Consider the following 21,519-nt stretch of genomic DNA (forward strand, 5'->3'; position numbering starts at 1 on the left):
CGTCACGTGATATATTTTCTATATTCCTGATCCATATTTAAAAGAAAAATATATTCTGATCTTTTTCTATTCGGAATGAAAAAATTCCTATAACTAAATTCCTATGGTCTTTAAGTGAACAAAGGAATTTTTTCCTAATGTTCATTTAAAAATATAAGAATTATTAATAAACTCTTATTAATAATTCTTATTATTAATAAACTCTTATTAATAATTCTTAGATTCTGATATCTACTCTTTTAAGAATTTATTAATCAAATCTTGAATGAGTTTATTGCTCTTCTCTCCATTCATAAAGTTGTTTCATGTCACTAGTAAGAAAACCAACATACTGTATTCTGTAGTAAAGAACAAAACGTGAAATCAACTGAAAAGAATATGTTGTACGAAAAAACAGTTTTGATTTTCAAAATTTTTGAATTCTTATTAAAATTGTAGATACATTATTTAAAGTATACTGATTCATACAGTTCTGCAGAGTTAAATTATTCAAAACTCACTAAAAAGCTATTTATATGTGTAAATGCTACTTTTTCTCTATAGTTTTGACAAAATTTTATCCGTTCAAATTAAGCTGATGAAAGGAATTGATTTTATTTATTTTGAGCATATGATAAATAATTTTATAGATATTAGCAGTATCTGTGCAAATATTTTTTGATTATTTAGTTACTTAATTTAAATTCTTGGAATTTTATTTTAAATTTTAATACTTTCTTTTGTATGCCAAAGATTTTTCTGTCAGCTACGAGAAAGAAAGATATTTTGTTACATTTTCATTTTTTCTAAGTGCTGCAGTTTCTAAATTTATTTCAGTAAGTATTATTCTAGTTATGTGAATAATACCTGTAGAAAAAAGCCGTGTGTAAATATAGTAAACTGTTATGTATTATTATCTGGTAAACTTATATTCAAGTTTTACATTAAGCATATCATATTCATAAAAGAGAAATTTTACTATGTAATAAAGTATTATGTACATAAAAAGAGAACAAAATTTATGAAATAATTGTTCAATTTTGAAAAATCTTTTACTACTTGCAGTACCAATTTTTAAAAAAAGTTAAATCAGTATAACTTTATCTATATCTTTGCCATGAATTTAATAATAAAAATGTTGAAAGCATTTGGAAAGCATTTATTTTGAATGTTATTAAAGGAAATCAGAATTCCAAATGCATTTTAAATTAAAATTTAAAATATGCATTTTCTCCAAATTATAATTTCTACTTGAATTAAGAGAAGGTAAATATTTTCATTATTTTAATTCTGAATTGAAATATATATACATCTAAAGTACAAATAACTTAATATTTAATCAGGAAACAAATGATTAAAATGCTTAGATTTTTTCTATCAACTAAGATTTAAATTGTATCAAAACTGAAAGTTTACTGTATCAAAATCTTGTTGGTAAAAAAAGAATCTGTTATTTGTCAGTTTTGGTGCTGATGGCTTCCTAAACCCTGATAATTTTATTAAGATTTCAATGATTTGTTTTTTCATGCTGTTTCTAATATCTGTACCATTGTCACAACTTTTTGCAGGAGGTTTCATATTTTAATACTTTTTCATTTGTAGATTCTTAATGTTAGATATGTGCAGATACAAACTTTAGTTGTAAAATTATAAAATTTGTTAAAATTAAATGGCTACACACATAAGGTACATACTTATAAACATCTTGAATATTGTAATATTTTTACAAACTGTGCTTTTAATAAAATATTTAAATTTGTGAAAGGTGCTGCCTAAATACCATATCCTATAATCCAATGCGTATTATATACTTTTAGTTTAGAATTTAAAACCATATGCACTAGCAAAATAAAATATCTTTTATATATTATTAAAATTGGTTCCAGTTTTTTTCTTTGTTTTTTTATATTTTTCAAATTTAATTTCATAGATATGTGTGCGTTTAGAAATAAAAATTTTATTTACAGGTTCAGTTTTATCAGTGAAACATACAAGTTTATTTAAAGACTGCACATATGTTGGCTTGTTTTGTTTATTTTAGAGGCAGTGTAATGAATAATAAATACTATAAAATATAATAAGAACTTAATGAATATATTTAATATATTGTAATGCAATATTATCTATCTTGTAATTATAAAATATAAAGCTATCAAAATTTTTATTTTCTGAAAATAATTGATGTATTATAGAAATTAGGTAAGGATAATTTATTATAGAATTTTATTTGTATAATGTTTGTCTTTTGCAATTAATTTCTTATCATTTATCAATGAGTAATTCGTCTGCTAATTGATAAGATATAATAATTTATTTCATTCTTTGTTATTTCTAATTGCAAATAAAATATTTCAAGCAAGTATGTATTTCGGATTATTATATCAATAGTCGCAAATGCCTTAATATAGAAAGGTCTTTTTTATTACTGCTAGAAATAGTGGTTTTAGATTTTACTTTTCCAATTTAAAATACCTTTATTAATTAACTATTGTAGCCTATGCTGACATAAAAGAATAACTCGGTATATGTCTTAATCAAAATAACCTTTTAGATTATGATTTGTAATAATTTTTGAGATATATCTTAGGCATGTATTTTGATTAAGAAATATTCAAGTGCTTTATCCTTTCCATGTCATTGAAAGATAAAATTAATTCCCGATATCCACTAGTAGATTTACTTAATCTCTTTAATTCTTATTAGTAATCAGTGCAGCTGTTATACATGTGAAGATAATATAGGTGTGTATTAATTGTCACTAACAAACTTTTAGATTAACTGTATATTATTGGTAAACATAGTCTAAACTAACATGATTTCATTGATTATTTTTAGCAATTAATTGCTGGCATGCAATTAGTGCACAAGTACTGATAAGTAGCTTATTGATCATAATGGTATAGAATATATAACTGGCTAAAAATATTCCTAATTTTAGTCTTTGGATAGAGAAAATCATAATATTTTACTGCTACAATTGTACCAAACTTTTTCGCAAAAGTGCAAGACCTGCAGGGGAAAGATTAAAAGCCTTGGAATAGTCTTATACGTATGTCATGTGAAAAATGACTTTTAATAAAGCTGTTAATAAATTTTATATATGTGTTTAGAAACTAAGATGCTATACCATTAAGAACTTTTAATTCAAGCCAATTAAATTAGAAATTTTAATTCATTTAGAAATTTAAAATTTGAAGCAAATGTAATGTCGGCTTTTAAGGTAAAAGGAAGATTGGATGTTTTCTTATTTTTGTAAGAAATAGAAATAATTTTATGTTGTAGAAATTATTTTATGAACCTTTTAATTTATAATATCCATTTTATGTTGTTACAGCAATGGATCAATCAAGCCAGAAAAAGAAAGTTTGCTTTGCTGCTGAAAAATTGTGTTTAGTTTGTGAATGGGAAAGCTGTGATGTAGTGGAAGCTAATATTGAAATTTTTTTATCACACATTACTACAGAGCACCTGATAAATGTAAATTCAGGCATGTAACGAGTTATTAATTTTCATGATTAATTTCTTTTATTAGTAGCTACTTACTTATTAAATATATTTAACAGATCCTATGTTATGATAAAAAGTAGGACAATGCAGATATGAGTAAGATATATTTAATTTAAATATTGGCATTTGCTGTTAAGAGAATCTGTTTCTCTTTGTCAAATGTAGAATTTTTCTGTCTGTTTCATACAATTTTTGTAGAATATTCATGCTTTACTATTCTCCTGTTTTGTGTATTACTTAAAAATGTTATCATTTAACACAAATCCACATCGCTTAATACAACACAATAAAATTTTATAAATTTTTTAAAGAATTTCTTGTGATTTTCAATTTTTTTTCTATTGATAAAATAAATATTTTTATTAATAGTTATTTTCTTTAAATGTTATTAGAATTTGCTTGTAATATATATATATTCACTTTAAATTAGGTGATTTACACTGTCATTGGAAAGACTGTGAAGGCTTTACTGATAATCTACCAGAACTGAGGAGACACATTTTATTACATGCATTTCACACGAAAATAAAATGTTATGGAGCCAATCTCCAAGCACGCAAAAACATGCCTAACTGTTTAGCAGGCATGCAGAGTCGTAATATTGTGCCTGAATTACCTGAGCCATTAGTTTGCTGTTGGGAAGAATGTATGGTAAGATATTTAGTCCATATTTAAATAATTTATTATTTGAGAAGCCAAAAACCAAGGGTTCTTAAATTAAGCATTGACTTATACCCTCCCTCTGTGTGAAAATTATGAACCTATGGTGGTGTCAGGATCATTGCGCGTATTTAAATTTTTTTTTTTATCTATGTTGATAATGAAGATGAATATGTCTTTCTATTTCTTTGTGTGTGTGTGTAGGTTAGTACTTGACAGGCCAAAACATTTGACTAGAGCTATATATATATATATATATATATATATATATATATATATATATATATATACACAAAAGTATTAGAATCAAGTTAATAGGAAAAACAAAAAATCAAATAAAAATTAAACCAAAAAAATTATAAAAAATATAAAAAAGAATCCGGCCTGAAGACTTTTTCAAGGGTCACCCTCAGGCAGGGATTCAAAGAAAGGGATTTTTTCTGTGAGGAAATACAGACATTGTCTAATAATGATTCCTCGTGACCCGAAAATCCCCTGAAATTATGCTCAAGAGATATACCATTTTAACAGAAAGGAAATATAAAACAACAAATTAGAAGAAATTAACCACAACAAAGTAAAAATACAATAACAATAAAAACAACAAATAGCACTAAAATTAAAAACGAAAAAGCCAGTACATACCATCAACAGTCAAGGAAACTTTAAACTATCGATTGTGATTCCCTGTTTTTAAAAAACTAACGATAAATTATGTAAACAGATGTAGGCTCCCAGCGCCATCTATTGCAATATATATATATATATATATATAAAGATATTTAGCCCATATTTAAATAATTTATTTTTTAGAAGCCAAAAATCAAGGGTTCTTAAATTAAGCTTTGGCTTTAAGTAATGACACAGGAGGTTCTTATTTCAGATTCTACAAAATTTGCAAACAAAATGACATTTGATAACTTTTATTTAACACATTTTATGTGTCAGATTGATAGGATGCTCATTGTTATCTCTTAGTGATAGAGAGCATTTCAGCATGTTCCAACTTTCTTTTACCTGGTACAGAAAACATGCTAGAAAATTCTAGATTAGACAAACTTAAAGTTAGTGAGAGTAGTCACCTTTCTATGATTTTCTTGCATTCTCCCTTATAAAAATACCATTAAAACATACTTCTTTATGAAATGTGTGAACCTGTGCAAGGCTAGGATCACTATGAGTACTAAATTTTTTATACAAAAATCTCTACTGATAATGAAGATAAATGTGTCTATGTCTGTCTGTCTGTTTTCGCGTATGTGTAGATTAGTGCTCTACAGGCCAAAACATTTGACCTAGAGCTACTAAATTTGATATATATATATACTTTGGAGGGAGAAATACACATCTCAGAATTATTTTCAAAGAAATTAAATTAATTAAAACTTGAAAGAAAATTTGGTATTTTTTTTACTAGGGCTTCAGAAAAGATCATAACACAAAAGTTATTTTCTTAGATCTTAAAATTCAGAAAATTAAGTTTTCAATGATGCAAATTTTTTACTACATATATTTTTTATATCTTTTAAATTATTAAAAAAATTTTTTTTTGCAACCATCTATTTTATTATTAAATTGAATCTCAAACTGTTCTCGTTGTGTCTATTAATATTTCTTCTTAGCTTCTTTTCTATTGTTAATGGTCAAGATATGAAGATTCATCTTTTTAATTCTGGAAGGATTTCAGTATAAGGCATGCTTCTAATAAAATTTTTGAAATTTTCTTGTATTTACAATTTAGGTTTAATTTCAAAACTGATCAAAAGTGAAAATAATTAAAAGTTCTCCGCTTTTTAAATACTGTTACTCTTTTCAGTGATATAATTAAATTTATATATATGTAGATAAGAAAATTAAGGAAATGCATAGCACAATGAACAGAATAGTGTAAAACTTTTAAAATAATAGATACCTATCAAAATTTGAAGTTTAAAACTATTGTGCTAATTCAGCCATTAAGACCAATTTACACAAAGTATTTAATTGAAATTTTTTGTAATTATTGATTCTGTGGAACCAGGTGCCAAAAGTTACTGATTGTTAATAGAATAAGGTGAAACACAAGAAGGTGCATACATCAACCTTTTGATAATTTCGGTTGCAGTACCACTTATCAAATTTAATTTGACCTGGCCATGCTTTTGAATCTCTGTGTTTTCACACCACTATATATATAAACTAATAGTTGAATGTAATCCAAAATTTTGTACAGATCAACAATTCTGATGATAGAATTACATACCATATTTTACTCATCTTTCTTCTTAAAAGTTTCAGTGAATAGTGTGCTTGATATTTTTGAATTCATCGATTCTCATCTTCTGAACATTATTATGTTTAAAGAAAATACAGGACAAATTCCACTATGATTCCCAAAATATGTTTTTAAATTCTGGGAGATCTAAAACTTAGAGATTCATCAAAATACTGAGACCAAAATTTTGGGCAATTACACTGCTTTGTTTACCAGTGAGTTAAAAAAAAGAAAAAAAAATGGAAAGAAAGAATATATATATATATATATATATATATATATATATATATATATATATATATATATATATATATATATATATATATATATATATATATATAATATAATATAATATAAAGTTATAAGCAAAATCCAATTATTATAAAGTATGGCTAATATGGCTATTGTAGCAAATATGTTAATAGCTTTATTTTATCCTATTTTTTTCTTGTTATGATTATTGATCACTTCTATTTTATATTTTTGAATTTTACTATTGCAATGAAATTCCTCTGGAATAATGTGATTTTAATTTAAAAAGTGAGCTGCAAATAGCTAAAATTTAAAAAGCCCTGGTTAAATGTGCTAATATACATTTTGTAGTAGTGTAGTTATTTGAAGTAAATAATAATCAACTACTGAATCTTATCTGAACATTGTAGTTTGAAAAGTTTGAGTGTTCCAATTTAGATTTTGAAAATGTTACAGATAGAAATAAAAAGTAAGGAGAAAATACATTCTTTTAATTGAGATTTTTTGAATATTAATTTAAAAAATTTCAATTTAAAGAATGTATATAAGAATTATATTTCACATCAAATTGTTTATCTTCATAAAATTAATTTATTTTAATAGAAATTTGTAAATGGTTTATAATAGTATGCACTTCTTGTAAGCATCTGACAATATATTATATGATGTAATTGAAATCATTATTATTATCATGGATGTCATATGTGCGCAGAATTAAAACTATAAATAATGTTTAAACATCAATGGTTGGAATTAAAATGTATAAAAGCAAATTTCTTAAAGTAAGGAAATTCCATGTCTAATAGCATCTTCTCCAGTTATTTAAAAGGACTGCAATTGTCAAATGCAACCCTTTTAAATAACTGCTTTATTGAATTTTAATTTAGCTTTCTTTTTAAATTAGTTTATTAATTCATGGCAATAAAATTAGTTTATTTTTCATGGCAACAAAATTAGTAATTAGTTTATTTTTTCATGGCAACAAAATAAAAGTTGTAGTTATGAATCAAGTATATAACAGAAATATACCTTAAAATATTATTATTTTTATGATCATTAAATTTTAAAATTCTTTTCATTGTTAAATTGTATAAAATTTCTCAATTTTCTTGGATTTTATAAAATTTTATGAACAAAAGATAACACTTAATCATTTGATATCTTCTATAAAATTTTCTTATCATGGCTTATATTCTAGGATTATTTTTTTTTAACTTATAATTATTTTATGTTGTTTATGACTTGTATATACACAATCTGAAGATTCATTCAAAAAGATTATTATATTTAAAATAATTTTTGTATTAAATATTCTGAAGATAAATTTATAATATGTTAACAAGTGAATATTAGTTTTAAGAAGATACATGGTATGCATAATAAATGCTACTAAAACATATGTATTTATTAAAAATTTTTAGAAATTTTAAAGTTAGATGTTACTTTTTTATTTCAAAAGGTATTCAATATTAAAGTATACATAGTATTTTGAAATTTTTTAGGATTCTTAATCTTAAAGAATGGTCTGATGTTAAGTATTATTAATTATTTTCTTAGAAATAAATTTTAGTACAGGAGAAGAGAAAAACACGACAACTATTAATCTTTTTATTGTGCTTTTGGAATTTGTTTTTTAAAGAATATGTGTATTAAATTTTTCTATTTGAATGATTCTGTAATATAAGGTAAATAAAATTTGTTTCTAAATATAAATATAAAAATTCTCATAATTTGTGTGAGTTTTCTTTTAATAATATAATTTCCGTCTATAGAATCTGAAGGAATGAATCTTTGAATCTATAAGCAATTTTTTTCCAGATGGTATATGAAAGTCCTGAGCACTATTATCGCCATGTAGACAGTCATGCTATATATGATTGTAAAAAGTATGGAAATCCTCTTTGTTTGTGGCAGGGTATGTTTTGTTCTCAAGAGCTTTATCTCATTCAATTAAATATAATTAATACTTTGTGATAATAGTAATTAAAAATTCATATATGAAGAAAAATGATTAACTCCTTTACTATTCTAATTATTACAAATGTTTTTACAAATTATTCAATTCTAGCTTTTAATAATTGACATCTGTTAGAGGAATAATTTTAATAATTTTTACTTTTCAAAATTTTACTTTTGTAAAATTTTTAAAATGAAAATAATATGTATTGGGGGAGGGGGGGATAAAGAGAATAAATTCTGTTGCATTTTTTTATTTTAGAAATTTAGATTGAATGTTAACTATTAATGATTGTTAATTTTGATAAATGATATTAAAAAATTTGCATTTTTATCCCCTTTAATGCTATTCTGAATTTTTTTTTAAATCATTGAAGTTCTATGTCAGTATGACGAAATAATGGATACTTTATATCATGTTGTATTACATTTTACATACAATTAAACTGTGTATTTTTTGCCGAATACTTTATAATTCTGTTTCATTTATTTATTTTTGCTTTATAGAAAGATAATAGTAATAATAAGCAATAATATTTTTTTTTTAACATAATTTGTTAAAGATTGCAAACGATCATTTTCTGATCAGTTTAAAGTGAAGGAACATCTCCGATCTCATACTCAGGAAAAAGTCATTGCTTGCCCTACGTGTGGTGGAATGTTTGCATCTAGAACTAAGTTTTTTGATCATATTCAAAGACAACTCCCTGGTAAGTGAATGTTGCTAACCATGATTTTAGCTATTAATATGCTATGTTATGTTATAGCATAACTTATTCTAATTTAATAAAAGTTTTTTCTGACAGTATATGTTTTAGATTGCTTTTTGTAATTCACTCATTTCAACTTTTCTTATTCAGATGATAAATCTAGTTCCTATGTTTGTGAATATTGTCCTGCCCAGTTAAACTCTGAGCGCTTACTTCGTGATCATATGAGACATCATGGTATGAAAAATCATTGATATTAAATTTAATTAAATTTCTTTTTTATTATTTTTAGTATAATAACCATGTTGATTTTTAAATATTTTTACCAGAATAGATTTAAATAATTTTGGTTACTTCTCTAAAAATTTGTAAGTAATTTGTATACTATAATGTTTTGGTTAAAAAGAGATTTAATTGTAGTTATGTAATAATAGATGTACATTTCTTAATGCAAAAAAAAAAAAAAAAAAAACGCTATGAGTTTTATTATTTTTTTAGTATTAAATGAAATTTTCAGAATATAGCAGATGTATTAGGAATATTTCTTTATATAACTTAAGAAATACATTAGATGTACATTTGAAATACAAATAGATGTACATTTCTTTATATAATTATTGAAATATTTCTGCTATTTGTATTGAAAATTTTTAACAAGAATTTCTCTTTTTTACTTACTCATATATGAAATATTGAAAAAATATTGCTGTCTTAAAAAAAATGTGAACTTGAGATTTTAGCAAAATTCCACTTTTTAGACTTTCTTGAGTCTAAAAAATATTTTTTTTAACGTATCTGTCTGTCTGCAACAAAAATAATGCTTTGATCTAGATGAATGAAATTTAGCTTATAGTTTTTACACCAAATTTGGCGATTTCTATCAAATTTTTAGCAAAATCAATTCATAGTAATTCTTGTTAGCTGGCTTCAAAAATAATAACAACAGCAAAACAACAAAAAAAGAAACTCGAGCTAGACGGATGAAATTTGATTTGCGGGCTTAAAAACTAATTTGTAGATTTCTATCAAATTTTGAGAAAAATCTGTTAAGTGGAAATCTGTCTGTCCTGCTGTTTGAATATAAGTTAACATGATAACTACAAAATGAAGAGAACTAGATGGATAAATTTCAATACATATTTAACATCTATAGTGTAAACACTTATCCAATATTGAGTCAAATTCAATGAGAGGTTGACCATCTGTCATCTATACTTTCATAAATTTATAAACAAGATAACTCTAAAACACAGTGACTGAAATAAATCAAATTTGGTATGTGATTTTGTGACTACAAGTGTATTTCTGTATCAAATTTTGTTTTCATATCGGTTGGGAAAAACAAACCTAAAATATATATTCTATTTTTGGATGCTATTAACTGCTAAAAACTCACAATCACACAATAGATTCAATAAAAATGCAAATTTCAGACAAAAATTAATATTTTATAATTTTTGTACACCAATGTCATACAAGGCATTCTCTGAGATAACACCTTTATTAAAGAGTATACAACCAAGTTGCATACTCTTTACACACTCTCACATTTTTATTTAAATTTCATTTTGCCAAAATGTATCTGTTTGTTTGAAAATAATACCTCATTTTTTATTATTATTTAAAGTGAATCATTACAAATGCCCTTACTGTGATATGACATGTCCAACACCATCAGGACTTGGATCGCATATTGCTTATCGCCATTCAGAGGAGAAGCAATATTCTTGTCAATATTGTGATTACAAGTCAGTGAATTCTCTTTGGTATTTAAGCAAAAATATATTTAATTACCTTGTTAATTCATTATGTTTAGTAACAGCATAAATGATTAATATCTTTTTTTGTCACTGTATGTTTAAGGGGGAAAAAATTGAAGAATAGAATTTAAATCAACATCTTTTTTAAATTTTTGATTTCAATTTTTTTTAATTGAAAGGAAAAATAATGCAAAGGTAAAAGCATTTACTTATGCATGTTTTTCTTTCTGATTATAGCTTTTACTAATACAGTTTGAAAGAGAAAACTTTTACATTATTTTTTGAGAAAACTTTCACATTATTTCATTCATACATTTTTCTGGATATATCATTTCATGTTCTTGTAAATTTAAAATCTACTAAATCTACAAAACTAGTTGTAATATAAAAAAAAGGGAAAAACAGATATTATGATTAAAAGTATATTCTGAAGGGGTGGGGGACATAACATTGTATAGAGATATTTCTTTTGTGATTATTAGTTTCAATTTTTGATGAAGAGAAAAATTATAATTATCTGTAAAATTTTCTGACATTGAAAATTTTCTTTGGTTGTGAAATAGTTTTTCATTTTGTTGCATTTAAAAGCTATTATAAAAGATATATATATATATAATTATATATCATTTTTTTATTTTAAAATTTTCTTATTATGCAATATTATATAAGCAAGGATTTTGTGATTTACATTTGTTTACAATTTGTATTCATTCTATGTGCTTTAATTCATAAATATTTATAGTTATTATTATTTTTTTTTTTTTTTTCAAAATTTAGGTGCAAGACTGAAAGTGATCTAAGGAAGCATTTGGAATCTCACAGTATGGTCCCAACCTACAAATGTCCTGTTGAAAATTGCACATATTCTTCAAGATCTCAAACTTGTTATAGAGCTCATTACAGAAAACAGCATGAAGTACTTTTCTTTAAAAATTCTATTGATAAATATTATTTTATTTAGCTACTTTATATTTTTATGTAATGTAATTTATTTATGGTGACCAAAATTTCATTGATCCCATCACATACAACTGAAATCAAGCATATCATATGAATTCCAAGAGTGGTTAGTTCATGATAATTGCCATAATCAGAGAAATACATCTTACAAAAATCAGAATCTGTTGTTTTAAAATACAATTGAAATTAATGTAAATTATATTAAATTATGAATAAAATTTGCTTTTATATTAACATTGCAGTTGACCTCTCATGTGGAATAAGCAAATTATATTACAATCTAGTTGTACTCATTTTTGCAAATAGTTAAAGAAAAATTCTTATTTCAATTTTATGTTCTTTCACATTTTTTTATTATATTCTTTTATTAATCAACTAAATATTTTACTTTTGCTTTATGTTTTTAAAATGATTATGGACTTCAGAAATTTTAGTTGTAAGAATTATTTCCATTTCAGTCTTACATTTGGAAGATAATATTCATTTTATTTACAACATTTTTAGTTTACTGTTTTATTTATCTCATCATCTAATCTATTATCTAAAAATTAATTAATGCATTTAGTTTTGAATTAATGATTTAGGAGGAAAACTATATGCATCAGAAATATGTATTTATCTAAAATAAAAATCAAAATTTTCCATTCTTAAAAATATAATTACATAATTTTAAATAAGAAATATCAACTGTTTCTTTCAAATGTCATTATATGAATAATTTCAAATGATTTATGTGGAACATGTGATCTCTAATTATTATTAATGCTATTGATTACTAAGTACATTTACTGGTACATTAAGAAATTACAATTATTTAAAATAGCAATTAAAATTCTCTCTTTCCAATTAAAATTTTATTAAAAATTTAAAAATATTAATGTCTAGATTGGTTCCCATTTATCAGTAGCCATCTTCAAGAAATTTTATATCCTAGATTATCAAATAATTATTTCTGAAATTCAAAGAAATTTAAACATTAGATTTTCAATAATGAATGTAGAGATTGTTAAAACTTTAATTATAATAACAAACTGCTACAGTAATAAAAACATGAATTGAACTATCCTTAAATTATTGAACCTAATTTTTATGGATAAATGAGCATTATAACAATGTATGCCAATAGTTAAAATGAAAAAAAAAAAAAAAAAAAAAAAAAAACAGTGTGTTTAGAGGTTTAAGTTTATTTTAATTTCAAGAATTTCTTCATGAAAGTTATTAATAAAATGTTATGAAAAGAATAAAGAATCTAAGTGACAAAAATTTATTTCATTTGATTGGATTCATTTGATTCAAAATGTTTTAAATTCATATGTATGAATATGAAATTTATCTTCAAGAAAATATGCTCTGCTTATTCATGGAAGCTTGTGCAAGATTTTAAAAAATTTCATTGGATTGCTTTTATTGTCCATTTTTATGCTGTTCTCTATTTATATTCCTTGGTTTTAAAATTCTTTCTTTTTCTATGAACTCTTTTTATTGTTTAAAAATCATACATGTGGAAGAAAATGTATGACTAGTACTTCCAATGCTTTTAATTTGCTTCATTTTGGAAGTATCATAAATCATACATACTATACTGATTAAAATTGTTTTGTTTTATAAATATGTATATTTATATGTATCATCAGATACAAGTCACATTTAAAAAAATGTTTATTCAATTCTCATTGCATTATGCATTGGTTATAATAAAAAAATGACATGTTTTTGTTTCACTTATGTGCTATCTTTAGCTTTTTTTTTAAGTATAAAAACATTTTCCTTTTTTAAATGTCATTTTTTTTCTTCTTTCATTTTGATTTGACTCAGAGATGTTCTTTTAACCATATTACCATATCGATTAAAGTTATTCATTAAAAATTAACTCTTTGTAAAAACATATATTGTTGGTTTAATTTCAAAACCATGCTATTATTGACAGTGTTTTGAATTATATTAAGCAGTTTATAATGCCTTTTTTAAATATAAATATGAAGTAAAAGACTTTTTAGAAAATATTAAGATAAAATGAGAAATAAAATTTATTTATAATTATTCTTTAAAAATGTTACAAATATTTGTCCTGTTATAAGTAATTGCAAATTTAGATGTATTTCTCAAATATAAATATTTTTTCTTTGAAAATTCATTTGATTATCTCTTTATGGGTTTTAAACTTTATTAAATATATGTTATTCAAGATTTGTTCTGTTTATAATTTCAAGAATTTCATATTTATTTATTGACCTTTTCTGTGATTTTTAGGGTAAACCACCTTTCAAATATTCCTGTCACCTTTGTGAAAAAGTGTTCAGTCGAGGAAACTACCTCACGAAGCATTTATTGAAAAAACATAAATTTTGTTGGCCATCTGGGCATTGTAGATTTCGGTAAATAATTTCTTTCATTATATATGAGTAATTATTGCCATCTTTTACTATTTGTATTTTAGTCTAATGATATCTTTATTTTAAGATTTGATCCTCTTTCTTAAGAACTGTTTTATATGTAATAACTTAATGATAAATAACATAATATAATTTTGGTAGAAACTTGACTGTGAAGATGATTCTTGGAATAAGCTTCAATTTATTTCACCACAGAAAGGCAATAATTTGTACATGAGGACAAAAATCAGAACTTGATTGCTCACACCAAAACACAAGAGCAAAACCACAAAAGTTCTTCCCTTTAGTGAATTTACTAAAAAGATTTTGATTGGGATGTCTTTAAAACATGTTGACTTAGGGAAGGAAATCTTAGATATATTTGAAAGGAATGTGTAGGTGTTTGGGATTTCTTTTTTTATTCCTTTGCCATGAGCATGAGAGACTGCAATGGGCAGCTGTTTTTTAGAGTGCATTTTAAAAGTAATTAAATAAAAAAAAGGGATTTGGATCAGAAAAGAAGAAAATATTTTAATACAAAATAATATGGGTTAATTTAAGACAAAAGTTAGGGAATTAGAATTTAGATTAAATTCTGAGATAACATTACACACACACAATGTGATGATGATTGTAAAATAATATGGAAAAGTTTTGTTGAAGCTTATTATTCTTGTTAAATGTTAAGCATAAAATGAACATTTATGCCTAAGAAATCATTAGACACATTTATTATTAAGATGCAGTCTTATAGTTATCTTATTTTTCTGTGACCATAAAAAATTTCTGTGGAATGGCCATAGAAAAAAAAAAAAAAGAGGGGGAAAAAAAGATAGTATGGGAATGCATTTAAAAAATCCCTCCTCCACACCAAAAAAAGGAGGGTTTTTTCCCCCTTTTTCCTTTTTTTTTTTTCTTTTCAGATTTGTGATTTTCAAATGGTACAATAGATCACCATTAGAGTTACAGTAATTAGACCTGGAGGAACATGGAAAAAAAGGAAGGGGGAAAAAAAGAAAAGAAAAAATTGCATGCCTTAAAAGATAGAATAAAAGCGTTTTATCTTTAAATGATGAGACAAATGTGGATTGGAAAATTTCCCATTTTTATACAATGTATGTTTGTTTTTATAAAACTTCTGACCATTTGAGTATTTTTCTCTTTCCCTTGAATGTGCAGAAGAAGGCTGTAAAAATGAATTATTTTATTGTAAAATAGTTTTTCAAAGTATACTTTTTCAGGATTTATCTTCATCCTTCTAATCAACTAAAGTTGATAAATCTCACAATGAAAAAAGAATTTTTTTCTGGGAAAATTACGGAATTATTCATTGTTGAGTGTTATATTACGAATCTGTGATGCGGCTTCCCAGCATAGTTGTTTCCATAGGAGGTCCCAGAGCTTGGCGAGAAACTTGGCGACTTTGGCGCCAAAATAGATTATACCCGAAACATTGAGAATTTTCCCGATCCGTCCATTAGGAGCCGAGATACGCCTCAAACATTCCTGATTGGTTGAGAGGCTTCTAGCCCCGCCTCCTGAGACCTATAAAAGGAGACAGCCTGTGCTGCCAGAGTAGTCGTAGTCGGAAGCGACAGAGAAGAGTAGTCGGAATCGACGGTGAAGAAGGAGTCTTCCAGACATTAGCGGAGCAGCGATGGAGTCAAGCTAGTGCTGAACTAAGCTGTGCGCTACTGTCTGCAGTAGAGTCTTGTTGTATGCTGCACGTCTTGGTTGAAGATAATCGTCTTCTATGCTGTATATAGTTGTCGCTGTCTTCTATGCTGTATATAGTCTTCTATTTGTCGCTGTCTTCTATGCTGTATATAGTCTTCTAGTCTTCTATGCTGTATATAGTTGTCGCTATAGTCTTCTATGCTGTATATAGGACGCCTTGTGCTGTCCTGTGTGTCTTCGTGTAAATAAACGTCATTGTTTTATTTTCTACTGCCACCTGCTGATTGAGCGTTCTCCACACCATATAACTTCCACTATCCATATGAACCCCCGGAAATTGCGTAACAATATATATATATTCAAGTGTTTTTTAAAGTTAAAACTTGCTATTCTATGAAAACTTCATAATTTGCAGGAATAAATTTCATTCTAAACAATGCAAAATAATCTGGCTTTCATTTCTCTAAAAGATTTCTCATTCAAAAGATTTCTCATTCAAAATCTTAGTTTTAATCTTCTTGGTAGCTAGATCATTTCTTTTGTTATGTGTATTCACTTTTCATCTTCAATTTCCTGTTGTCATTTTTCGTTGTGTAAGAATATTTTTGTTGTGTTTGCCTCTATTTTTTATTATGTCTCTTACGGTTCCATGAAATTAATATTAAAATTATATCTACTTCAAAATTTTAGAGGAAGTTTTGAGTGATTGATCCACAATTGCAACAAAAGTTTTTGAAAATATGGTATTTTGATCTGTAAAATTTAATATTCTATTCTTTTAACCTTTGTATTAAGCAAAACTCAAGAGTGTTGTAATGTTTTCCCATTTTCCTCACATTGTGAGTGGCATTCTGGCCAGATCTAATGTCACCCATTTTCCCACACACAGTTAAGTGCCTACAGACTGCCAGATATGGATCCTTTTTTAGTTATATATTAGAATTTCAGATTAGAGAGATTAGATTAGAACTGTGATGATACATTGTCATAAATAAAAGGAATGAGTTTTAAAAAAAATTACTCTAGGAAAGATTTTTTTTTTTAAATAAAAATTATTTCCTACCATTCTCAGGATTATAAGGACAAATACTATATGTGATCTCTCAATTGCCAATAGTGAAAATTGAGATAACACAGTAATGAACAAGTTGTGAATTTTGTATTGAAAATCCCCCTACCCTTAATATAAGTGTGGTATGAGTGAGTGAAACCAAATTTGATCATAAAAATGAAATGGTCATCTCTGATGAATGTAATTCCTTCTTGCATCTTTCTTGAAACAAACCATTACCTATAATGACATTGATTTTTCACAATTCTTCAAATAACTTTTTCTGTAAAAGGCATTTCACCTCATTTTAGTTTTTGTTCCTTTATATTTTGTTTCACTTCTATTTTGCTTTGATCTTAAGTTATGACCTACTTTAATAAATATGAAAATTAATTAGAAAAAATAGATTTTTAGCTTTATTGGGTCTGCAACAACAGTTATGGTATGAATCATGAAGAGATGGAAAACTGTGATAAATCTTCCTTTTTGAGGGTTGTTCCAAATTTTAATACAGCCTCTTTACTTTTCTTAAATCATTTTGACTGGGAACATTCCACTGGAGTGGAAATTTTTGTTATTCTTTCTAAAAAACCTGAATTACTAAATTATATTAGAAACCAGGGACTTCTTGTTTTCATTGTGCATGTGTTATTTTTTTATTTCCTGTTTTCATTAAGCAAATTAAAAATTTAACTTAAATTTAAAAAGATAAAAAAAATGATGAACAGTAAACCAATAATTTTTTTTTTAATTAAGCTCAATCTAAAAATTTATCTTTACATTTTTTTTTCAATTTTAAAAACTATTTTATATTAAATTTTGATACAGCCTTGTATATTAAAGCTATTAAAATATATATTAAATTTATTTTTTAGTATTTCTTTTGTTTTAAATTTATTTCTTTATAATTACTTAAAAGCCAAGCAAACACATAAGTATAAGAAATTATTTTCCCCATTCTTTTTTTATATTTATATCATGAGTCTTTGAAATTGAGTGCCATTTTGCATATACCAATTTACCATCACATGTATGCAAAATGAGTTTACAACTGACTAGGCATCTGTATTTCTACACATTTTAGGTGCTTTGGTGTAGTTAAGGGGCATGTTATCAGCCAATAACATTACAATATTCATTAAGAAAAATTTTATTGTGATAAATCTTTATAATGATTGATCAAAATATAAATGTCTATTTATATGATGCTAAAAGTTCAAACTTAAAATTCACTTTCTCTCAGATTACAAAACTAGGTTATTTGTTTCTATTGGAAAGAGATGAATGTTTTTTGAAAAATGTATGATGTATATAAGAAACATACATGATGTATATAAGAAAAGTGTTTACATGTGTAAATTTCTTTACAATTGTTATGTAAAAAAAACAAAACCTAGCACATTAGATTACATCAACAATTTTGCATTTTATAAAGCAGTTATCAGTAATTTTATAGTATGATTTCATCTGTAATGCTTAATTTCAGTTAGTTAAAAATACACTAGACTTCAAAAATATTTCTTAAGAAATGAATCCAAAACTGTCGGTAAATGGAAATATTTTTTATTTCGAGAATTAAAAACAATATTTATTTATCAAATGCAGTAAATGATTTTATTTGCTATTAATCTCTGTAGAGTGCATCTGTCAAATAATGTTTTATTTGAATTCATTTACTTATTCCTAAGGTCTTACATTTATTATAAAAATTGCTTATTAAACCATATTAAAATTGCTTAAAATATTCTCTGTCATGGAAATACTTACTCCTGAACATTTCGGAAAGAAAGAAACATACAAAGGAAACATACATACATTCTGTACAAAGAAATGAGTCATACCCATGTCATTAGCATTTAGGAAATACAATGTTTAAACTTAAAACAAAAGTATTTATATTAAGAAATAAAGAAATGAAACGTAGATATGATAACTTCAACTTGAATTCTTTATTTTATGTTACATTTTTACATCCTTTCTTTTTAACTTTAGGTATTGTTTAGATGAAGAAGGGGTTTACAAACTTCAAACAGTGCGATATGAAAGCCTTGAATTGTCGGAGGAAATGATGGGTGAAAATTCTGAACTCATATCACAAGATGATGAAAGTATAGATGACCCCAGTGCAGTGAACACATCAATGCAAAATGAACCTTGTGAAAACCAAAATTTAGGTAGCATGAATATTGCTGAATCACAAAAAAATGTGCATTTAGGTGAAAACATTTCTAATAATTCAGTCATCTTGGAAGTAGACAGAGAAAATAATTTGATTACCCAAGAAGGATTATCAGTAGTGTGTGTACCATACACGACAGAAGGTAAAAAATCTGAAGAAGAACCTGTTTTGATTAAAATTCTTGATGTTACTACTCCTTGCGACCAATCTTTTTTGCAGTCAAATGGCTATTTTGTGCAAGATCTTGAAATTTCTGGTGTCCAGTCTATTATAAAAGATTCTGAAGGATTTCTATATAAGACTGTAGATATTATCTCACCGCCAGAAACTTCTATACAGCCATCATAGCAGTTATTTCTATAAGAAGGTGATTTTGAATGAATTGCATTTTTAGAGCTTGAATGAACTCTGTAGTACGATTGTGATTTTTTAAAATTTTTATTTTATAGCATGTCTTATTTTTTTCATAGATTGAATTTTTAAAAAAATGGTAGGAAAGTTTTGATAATATAAAGATTGTTTGCCCATTTTTAAACTATAATTGTTGTTTCAGCTCTGATGGTTTTTAATAACTTCTAAATAATAATTTTGTTTTAAATTGAATAATTTGTAAACAGAATATTAATGGAAACAGCAACTTTTCACATTTATGTTCTTTCGTAATATTTTTTTATATCTGGGGGCAAATTAAAAAAATTATGCTTTAATATACCATTTTTTTTTTCTAGAAATCTTTTCTTTAGAGTTTAATTTTATTTTCCCTGACTTTGCAAACTAACTGCATTTAAGCTATAATTGTAAATCAGTTTAATAGCATTATTTTCATTACTAAGAAAATCAATCAATGAATGTATAATTATTGTACATAATGTGAAAATATATATATAATTGATTGTATGTATATACTCTAAATAAAAATGTAACCTGATAATGCATTATTTGGAAATTTATTGTTTGTGCTCATAAATTAATGAATTATTTGGACTTATATAATTGTACTATTGCTAGAAAAAAAAATATGCTTGATGTGATATGATTTGAAGGTATGAATTTAAACTCAGAATCATGCATATCATTGCCTTTATCTGCATTCAAAACTTTATGTAACATATTGATTATAATACAATTTTAGAAAGAAAATTATTTGAAGTATGATTCAAAGGCAGAAAAAATTCCTAGTTTACCATCTGCATAATCTTGGAAATATCAGAAAACTATTAAAAACATCAGAATGATGCTTTCTAAACAATATTAAATAATTGCATAATGTAAGATTGTCATTTCAATTTTTATTTTTATGTATAAAATAAAATATATTTGTACAAGTACATTGCAGTTTTATTTATGTTGAAATGTATACTTATGTCAGATTAATATTTTTTATATTTTGGAAATAAGCTTACTTAGAGTTTTTTGTTGGCATGTATGTCAATATTAACAATCTTGAAATGAGAAAGTTGAAAGAAAATGCAGAATTTCTTGCAACTGCAAAAAATATTTAGATGTAAGTTGGCAACATGAAGATTTATTACTGTAAGCAACAGTTTTCATTCTGGATTTATTTCTAATTATATTTTTTATCCTATTGCCTTCAAAACTTATTTGCCATTTGAAATAAAAATTATTAAAAAAACAAAAAAAAACCTGCTAATGTTTGTAAGTTAACCTGATCTATGCCATTTTTACTTTTTCATATATGTAGTATAGAGAAATTGTAGTAATTGTCAAAATATTCGGATGAATCTCCCCATTTTAGATTTCTCTGAGTTCGAAGAACACATTTTTCTAAAATGTCTGTTTGTGATAAAGATCTCAAAATCACTTTGATCTAGACGGAAGAAATTTGATATACGGTCTTTATACCAAATTTGTAGATTTCTATAAAATTCTAAACAAAATTCACTCAGAGGAAGTCTATCTGTTGGGATGTTCGAATATAATTTAGCACTATAGCTACAAAGCAAAGAGAGCTAGAGAGATAAAATTTGATACACAGAATTAACATCTATAGTTTAGATACCTATCAGATTTTTAGTCAAAACCAACCACAGATTGACCTGCTTTTAGTCTGTACTTTTAGAAATATGTAAATGTGATAACTCAAAATCGAATGACTAAATATATGAAATTTGGTGTGTAATTTTTTGACTACAAGTGTAGTTTTTGTGTCAAATTTTTTATTTCAGTCGGTTGGAAAAACAC

At 25.3% G+C, this 21,519-nt stretch overlaps 1 protein-coding gene across 3 annotated transcripts; it reads left to right on the top strand.

The window, feature by feature from the left end:
* Positions 1–386: 386 nt before the first annotated feature.
* Positions 387–20,573, top strand: LOC129969687 (histone H4 transcription factor-like). Of its 3 annotated transcripts, XM_056084357.1 has the most exons (11): positions 387–519; positions 733–815; positions 3,314–3,466; positions 3,917–4,137; positions 8,471–8,567; positions 9,172–9,318; positions 9,469–9,555; positions 10,946–11,066; positions 11,856–11,994; positions 14,289–14,413; positions 19,131–20,573. In XM_056084357.1, the coding sequence occupies exons 3-11, from the start codon at positions 3,316–3,318 to the stop codon at positions 19,663–19,665; spliced, it is 1,623 nt and encodes a 540-aa protein (XP_055940332.1). In that variant the 5' UTR covers positions 387–519; positions 733–815; positions 3,314–3,315; the 3' UTR covers positions 19,666–20,573. The 3 variants fall into 3 exon arrangements, with proteins under 3 accessions (XP_055940332.1, XP_055940331.1, XP_055940333.1); XM_056084356.1 differs by having other exon boundaries at positions 394–815; XM_056084358.1 differs by lacking the exons at positions 387–519; positions 733–815 and adding an exon at positions 1,173–1,245.
* The last annotated feature ends 946 nt before the right edge of the window (positions 20,574–21,519 follow it).

This window comes from Argiope bruennichi, chromosome 5 (genome assembly GCF_947563725.1).
Source record: "Argiope bruennichi chromosome 5, qqArgBrue1.1, whole genome shotgun sequence".
Taxonomy (NCBI): Eukaryota; Metazoa; Arthropoda; class Arachnida; order Araneae; family Araneidae; genus Argiope; species Argiope bruennichi.

Excerpts from the sequence above, each read along its gene's own strand:
- LOC129969687 (XM_056084357.1), top strand. The coding sequence starts at position 3,316 with ATGGATCAATCAAGCCAGAAAAAGAAAGTTTGCTTTGCTGCTGAAAAA. Across the intron at positions 3,467-3,916 it reads CCTGATAAATGTAAATTCAG|GTGATTTACACTGTCATTGG; the intron begins GCATGTAACGAG and ends ACTTTAAATTAG. Across the intron at positions 8,568-9,171 it reads TCCTCTTTGTTTGTGGCAGG|ATTGCAAACGATCATTTTCT; the intron begins GTATGTTTTGTT and ends AATTTGTTAAAG.